This window comes from Labeo rohita, chromosome 8, assembly GCF_022985175.1.
Source record: "Labeo rohita strain BAU-BD-2019 chromosome 8, IGBB_LRoh.1.0, whole genome shotgun sequence".
Classification (NCBI taxonomy): Eukaryota; Metazoa; Chordata; class Actinopteri; order Cypriniformes; family Cyprinidae; genus Labeo; species Labeo rohita.
In genome coordinates this window covers 29,092,235-29,100,391 of record NC_066876.1, presented here as the reverse complement: position 1 = coordinate 29,100,391, position 8,157 = coordinate 29,092,235, and the positions used below count along the sequence as shown (strand labels likewise).

Below are 8,157 nucleotides of genomic sequence, written 5' to 3'. Positions count from 1 at the left end.
TTTTAATATTATTGTAAAGCCATAATTTCTTATATTTAAGGAAAAAACGCATGCTAGCATGAAATGTATACGTCCTAATGCTAATTAGTAAAATATCACCTTACAAACATATACAGTAGGATCGATATTTTTCAAACAGCCTTAAAAATGCAACATTAGTATTAAAAGTTTACTTAAAGGCTGATTCGATCTCTACCCACCTTGTTTCCTGTAAGATCAGGCGAGTCCATTTGTAAAGTTTATGGGTCTCGCTTCCCGTCTCTGCCTCCAACTATTTTTAGCTGTACAAAATAACTTGTTTCGCTGCTTGATATTGCAAATTGGTGTGTCTTACCATATTATTTCAATGTATTATCTTAATTATGAACACACTTGTTTGTAGTGCAACAGTTTTACCATTTACTGCATGTTGATATTATTCTCATCATTTCCCTGGATGGATAATGAACCGGAAGTCTCACCCATAGGCTTACTTCTACAACTTTTTTTTTTTTTGCAGCGGAAGTGTTTTAGGTTCTAAAAAACATGCCGTATGAAAATATATTGTATAAGTGACTGAGAGGAAGATGAAGGAATTAGATTTGTTTTATAATCAACCATGCTGCATTCCAAACTCTTTGATTGGAAGATTTGAGAATTGATCTGAAAGTTAATGAGCAGAATGCACTATTTTGGGAGATCAAAGATAAAACACCCAATTAAGCAAGATATTAAAAATATCTCAAGACCCACAAACAGACCACTAATTGTCAGTAACCAACCACTGTTGCATGTTAAAACTTAAAGTTACTTTGAACTTTTCTTTGAACAAGTTTAAGTAACTCAAAGCAAAAGTAAAATGTTCATGGTAATACAAAAGAAACCTAAATGCAGTAATTTTCTGTCCAATACCATATAACCATTTTTACAGTTTGTTCATGTAGCATATCAAGAGCAATGACATGAAACAGAAATATAAAGTCATAAAATCGAGTCCAAAAATGTTAGTGTATATTTTTTCCCCCCCATTTATAGACACATTGGTGGAATCGTGAACCTAAATGCAAGTAATCATTTCACCATTTTATTGTGTATTTTAAAAAAATATTACAAATTGAGCTGAACAAAATGTCCATCCGGTAATCAAACATAAAAACACAAAATTATTATAAATGACAACACACCCACATGAACTTCTTTACGTATACAGTAAACAAATAGAAAAGTTGACATCTTGTTTAATTTTGGTGCAAATTCATGGACTATACACCAGCTATTTGCACTATTAACACTATTGCTCATTTGTGTTTTATAAAGACTATTTTCGCTGTTCGCCACAAAAACAAAACAAGTATTAAGAAACACAATGCCACACTTCGGAGATCCTTTGCTTTAGTGAGTTTCATGATGGTGTTAAACTGTTTCCTTTATTTAAAAGTCCTGTCGAATATTTTCTTTGTTTTCATCACCCTGTTGCTGTTTCATCTGTGCCACTTCGTTCTCCAGCTGGACGATGGCTCGCTCAATTTCGTAGTTCTTACTAACGAGAGACACCCAGCTGTGAAAACAAGCAAAAACAATTCCATCAGAGCTGAGTAAACTAATTGAATTGAACTTTGCCCGGGACAAATTCTGGAAAGTGTTTTTTTTTTTTTTTTAAATACAGAAACATAATCAAGTACTGACTTTGACTCTAGTTCTCGTAGTTTGCTTCCTCCAGCCAGCTGATCGTTTTTGCGCTGCCAGTTCAGGTCCTGTATCTGCTTTCTGAAAGGAGAATAGAAACACATTGGGGGGGAAATTAGAAACCTGTTAACAGATAACTGCTTCATATTAAGATTCATTTTAAAAGCCAATTAAATACACTATCAGTCAAAAGTTTTTGAACAGTAAGATTTTTAATGTCTCTTAAAGAAGTCTCTTCTGCTCACTAAGCCTGCATTTATTTGATCCAAAGTACAGCAAAAACAGTAACATTTTGAAATATTTTTACTATTTAAAATAACTGTTTTCTATGTGAATATTTTAACATGTAATTTATTCCTGTGATGAAAAGTTGAATTTTCAGCATCATTACTCCAGTTTTCAGTGTCACATGATCCTTCAGAAATCATTGTAATACACTGATTTGCTATTCAAGTAACATTTATTATTATTATCAATATTTAAAACAGTTAAGGACTTTTTTTTGTTTTGTTTTTTCAGGATTCTTTGATGAATAGAAAGATCCAAAGATCAGCATTTATCTGAAATAAAAAGCTTTCGTAACATTATACAATATACCATTCAAAATATTGGAATTATTATATTATATTATATTATATTATATTATATTATATTTTTTAAATACTTTTTTTAAATACTAAATACTTTTATTAAGCAAGGATGCTTAACGGAGAAGTCCATTTCAACAATTTACAGATAATGTACTCACCCCCTTGTCATCCAAGATGTTCATGTCTTTCTTTCTTCAGTCATAAAGAAATTATGTTTTTGAGGAAAACATTTCTGCATTTTTCTCCATATAATGGACTAATATGGTGCCCTGATTTTGAACTTCCAAAATGCAGTTTAAATGCAGCTTCAAACGATCCCAAATGCGGTTGTAAGAGATCCCAACCGAGAAAGAAGGGTCTCATCTAGCATAACGATTGGTTATTTTTTTATTTATTATTTTTTTTTTCATAAAAAGAAGACAATTTATATACCTTTTAAAATGTCAAACGGTCATCTTGTCTTACTCTCCCTGAACTCCATGTATTATGGTTGAAGACAGTTAGGGTATGTCGAAAAACTTAGACCGTATTTTCTCCCTCAACTTTAAAATCGTCCTATATCATTGTTTTACCTTTTTTGTTAAGGGTGTTTGATGATCTTTGCATGTTCACTTTGCAAAGACCGGGTCGGTACTTCTGCAGTGATGTAGGATGATTTTGAAATGATTTTTGAAGTTTAGGGAGAAAATACGATTGGTGTTTTTCAACATATCCTAACTGTCTTGAGCCAGAATACACAGAGTTCAACGAGAGCAAGGCAAGACGAGCGTTTAAGAATGAAAAGCATTTAAATTGTATTATTTTTATGAAAATAACCTACCGTTTCGCTAGATAAGACCTTTCTTCCTCGGCTGGGATCATTTACAACCGCATTTGGGATCATTTGAAGCCGCATTTAAACTGCATTTTGGAAGTTCAAACTCGGTGCACCATATCAGTCCATTTTATGGAGAAAATCCTAAAATGTTTTCCTCAAAAAACACTTTCTTTATGACTGAAGAAGACATGAACATCTTGGATGACAATGGGGTAAGTACATTATCTGTAAATTGTTGTTCTGGAAGTGGACTTCTTTAAATTGACCAAAAGAGATGATAAAGACATTTATAACGTTACAAAAGGTTTCTATTTCAGATAAATGCTGTTCTTCTGAACTTTCTATTCAAAGAAAACTGAAAAAAAAAAAAAAAAAAAAAAAAAAAAAATCTACTAAGCTAAATTTATTTATTTATTTGTTTGTTTTTTTAGCAGAAAACTAGAATATTAGAATGATTTCTGAAGGATCATGTGACTGGAGTAATGATGCTAAAAATTCAGCTTTGAAATCACAGGAATAAATTACATTTTAAAACACATTCAAATAGAAAACACTTATTTTAAATAGTAAAAATATTTTACAAATTTCTTAGTGTTCAAAAACTTTTGTTTGTGCACAACCACAATGTACGATATCCATGAGTAAAGTAAATTGCATTGGCCTACAAGTTACTCACCTAACCTTCTGCAGTTCCTTTTGTGCATTTTCAATCATTAAGGCCAAGTTACTGTTTCACAGAGAAGACAACCAATTATGATCGGCATAAAATTCACAAATAAAACTCACAAATGTTTTCAATTTCCATTTATGTTGCATCAATAATGAATTAAAAAGATTTTCAATCATTTAAGCTTTTTAGACAATACCCCACAAATTGAGTTCACTGTTTTGAAAACTGACGTTAACTCCTTAAATAATGTAATAGAGTAGGTGCCGTATTAAAGGAATAGTTCACACAAAAATGAAAACTTCCTGAAAATGTACTCACCCTCAAGCCAGCAAAGATGTAGAAGAGTTTTTCCTTATGTGAACATCACTTGCTCAACAGTGGATCCTCTGCAGTGAATGGGTGTCATCAGAACAATAAAAGCATCACAATAACCCACAAGTAATCCACACCACTCCAGTCCATCAATTAACATCTTGTGAAGTGAAAAGCTGCGTGTTTGTAATAAATCATTACCATTTTAACATTAAACAGCTTGTAAATAGTGTTTGATCTGTACACATTACCAATTCAGATGAGACAACTATTTCACTAAGAGCCCTCAATTCCAATCACTTCTCCCCCCTCTGAAACCCTATTCACAACCCTAGCTCCTGAAACCAGGATCCTCTCTTCCCCTCTCTCCCCCACCACACCACACGCACCACAAGAAGACTGCTGAAAACCTCAAAAACATTGTGCAATTCTGAGTGTGCTACACACAGGTGAGTGAGTTGGACAAACCACCTGTAGAAATACACTCTTTTCTCTTTATGCACCAGACACTTTCTTATTAAAACTCACATGAGCACATGAGTGCACTACAAATCATATTGCACTGCTGTTTATTTTTAACCTAAAATACCTCTTTTGCACAATATCTTGCACAACATTGTACAGTATTATGAAAAGTACTTGTATAGTCTGTCTTAGGTTATGTGTACAGTCAATCTTTTATATGTATAGTGAGATTAACGCTTCTGGTTATGTGTATAGTCAACTGTTTATATGTATAGTTAGAGTACCACTTCTGTAAGTTAGCCATGCATAGGTTTAAAAATTGCTCTTACGTCTATTGTTGTATGTTTATATTTATGTTTATTTATGTAGCACCGCGGTCCCGTGAGACACAACATTTTGTTCCACTGTATGTCCACACATGTAAAGGAATGACAATAAAGCTGTACTTGACTTGACTTGACAAAATGAAAAAAGTATTATGGATAGAGAACACATTTAACTGGAAGCAATAGTGTAAATTTTAAAAAATCCTAAGAATGGATTTCTTAAATAAAAACAAGTAGCTTTTCACTTCAAAAGATGTTAATTGATGGACTGCAGTCATGTGGAATACAGCAGTCAACATTTGAAGTGGATCAAATCCTTTCATCAAAGTTGTCCTAAAACCAAACAATACCCGTTCTTCTTTTAGGACAACTTCGATGAACTTTTTTGATCCACTTCAAATGTTGACTACTGTATTCTGTTTTTATCAGCTGTTTGGACTCACTCTGACGGCACCCATTCACTGTAGAGGATCCACTGGTAAGCAATTGATGTAATGCTTTTTTTTTTTTTTGCATCAGTACAGAAAGTCTGAGTTTCCTGATAAAGATTCAATATTCTGTTCACTTACTCATTAGACACCTTCCATGCATTAGATCCATACTGGGCCATGAGCTCAAGGTTCTCAATGCGAACTGCCTGATGCTCCAGCTGGGCCATAGAGTTATTGACACAGTCCTGCCATGCTGTGATGTCATTCTTCTGCCCAGACGATGGAGCAGGAAGCTCATATCTAAGAAGACAAGACAAAGAACATAAGATTTAACAGCAAACAACACAACTAATGTAGGCCTTCCTGTAGCTCAAAAGGTAGAGCATGGCACTAGCAATGAAGGTTTGATTCCCAGTGAAACCAAGAACTGACAAAAATGTGTACCTTGAATGCAAAAGTCTCTTTGGATAAACGGATGTGTAAATGTGTTATATTTATATATAAATGTTTAGATTTTATATAATATAAAGTTATATATAAATATATGTACATATAAATATGTTTATGTGTGTATTGTATGTGTGTGTATTTATAAATACATAAATATACAAAGTACACACAGATATATTATGTAAACAAACTTTTATTTTGGATGCGATTAATCATTTGACAGCCCTATTCACTTGGTTCCAAATATTTTAGCTGTACAAAATAGTCTGCTATGCTGTTAATACTGCAAACTAGTATTTGTTATCATAATCGTAAACACTGATTTACTGCACTTTGCACATTCACAGAAAATAGCTTACATCTGCATTGCAAAATAAGATGGATAGGATTATGCTAGTATAATACTTCACTGGAAAACTGGCTGGTACAATTTATTAATATTACTGCAGCTTTTATTGCAGTTTATTGCAAGGGATAGTTTACCCAAAAGTGAAAATTCTGTTATTGATTACACACCTTCACGTCATTTCAAACCCTTTGTTTATCTTCAAAACACAAATTAAGATATTTTTGATGAAATCTTAGAGCTTTCTGACCCTGTTTGTGGGTCTAATGTGACATCATTGGATCAACCATCATTTTATGAAGCCAAGAAAATACTGTGTGCAAAGAAAAAAAAAATACTGTGTATTTGTGTGCAAAGAAAAAAAAAAAAAAAAAAAAAAAAGACTTTATTCAACATTCTTCTCTTCCATGTCAGTCTTCGACGCACGTTCCATGATGCATGTGTTTGGTGCTGCTCACAAAAAGTACTCTCTTGGCTTCATAAAAGTACGGGGGAACCACTCATGTCACGTGGACTATTTTAACAATGTCCTTACTACCTTCTGGGCCTTGAACGTGTTAATTCAGGGTCAGAAAGCTCTCAGATTTCATCAAAAATATCTTAAATTGTGTTCTGAAGATGAACAAAGATCTTACAGGTTTAGAACAATATAGGGGTGAGTAATTAATTACAGAATTGTCATTGTTCCCTTTTAAGCAAGACACAAGTTTAGAGTTCACCAGCTGTAAACAGAAGTTTTGCTTAATAAACTTACCTCTTCATACTGAGCAGCTCCATGGGTTGACGAGCAGCCAGTCTCTCAAACTCATTTCTCATGATCTCTGTCTAATGAGAACAACATAATAATAAGATTATTGAGTGAACATACGAATTATAGTAAAACAGCAGTAGAAAAAGGTGTTTCTTGTACCTCAAAAGCAGAGAAATCTGGTGTGGGCAGGTAACTCAAATAGTTTTTCGTTGGTCTGTATCGTCTTGTCTCTTCCTCCACCAAAGCAGCTGCCTGAAATTGATTCAAATCGATCTGAATATAATTTCTTTCCCGCTAATAAAGATAACTGTAATATCATATCGCAGTTAAAACATAAACACACGATGAACAAACAACTAAACTGTCTCATTTAAGAATCAGAAGTAGATGCAGCCGTTAGCTGCCTGTGACAACAGCTCAACTATTCAGCATTTATCGTTGTTTTAAAAAGACCAAACGTACAAAAAGACATATTTAGTGTACTCACGGCTTCTCGGACTCCTGGAGCATCATAACCCTGGTCGAAATAAGGCAGAGCATCAACAAAAACATCACCAGCAACTGAAGCCGGTCCAGCCATCCTTTACAAATACACGCTTCGCGCTGCTTCTATTGTGGTTGAATTGAATGACGAACGATCATCAGCGCCCCGTTGTGTGTCGGAGGAGACGCGCGCTCTCAGCCTAGTGTTGCCAGTTTCGCGATTTTCCCGCGGAATCCTGCTGCTTGTAAACTGTTGCCGCGTGTTGATTTTTTCCCGCGGTTTAAAGGTTTGACATATTTTACTAATTGTAATGACTGAAATGTATATATTTAACTATTATACATTCTGCTTTTGATAAAACTGTGCTAGATGATGAGTTTTGTGAGGGAATGGGCCTTTGAGCTCCTTTATGAAAACAGACTTTGTAAGTACTTGTGTTTATCTAATATGAAATTGTGTAATGCATATCCGTGACTGTAAAAAATGCTTTTTAGATATGGAAGTGGCATATGTTGAGTTTTAATATTTGAATAGGGTCAACAGTCTTGTTTTAGCCTGTTTTTGATTGGCCTTTGGGCTGATTTTGTTACACAGAAGATCTGGCAACCCTGCCTCCCTCTAATCAAACTGTGAAGTACCATTGGAAAGTTTGACACAACTGCTCAGTTTTTACTACTTTACATGTTTAGTAATAAAAGTAGTGAAATTACAAAAAAAAAAAAAAAAAAAAATGGTCAAAACCATATTAGCTATTTAGCTTCTTTCAAGTAGCCACCAAATCCACATTACTGCTGTATGTGCTGTTTTTAATGACACTATATAAATATATATATATATATATATATATGTG

At 33.8% G+C, this 8,157-nt stretch overlaps 1 protein-coding gene across 1 annotated transcript; it reads right to left on the bottom strand.

Moving 5' to 3' along the window:
- Positions 1-1,049: 1,049 nt before the first annotated feature.
- Positions 1,050-7,461, bottom strand: bcas2 (BCAS2 pre-mRNA processing factor). Its single transcript, XM_051116453.1, has 7 exons — positions 7,311-7,461; positions 6,983-7,075; positions 6,827-6,897; positions 5,415-5,576; positions 3,749-3,799; positions 1,666-1,746; positions 1,050-1,537 (listed from the first exon to the last, which is right to left on the bottom strand). Exons 1-7 carry the CDS (start codon positions 7,401-7,403, stop codon positions 1,411-1,413), a joined length of 678 nt encoding a protein of 225 aa, XP_050972410.1. The 5' UTR covers positions 7,404-7,461; the 3' UTR covers positions 1,050-1,410.
- Between the last annotated feature and the right edge of the window lie 696 nt (positions 7,462-8,157).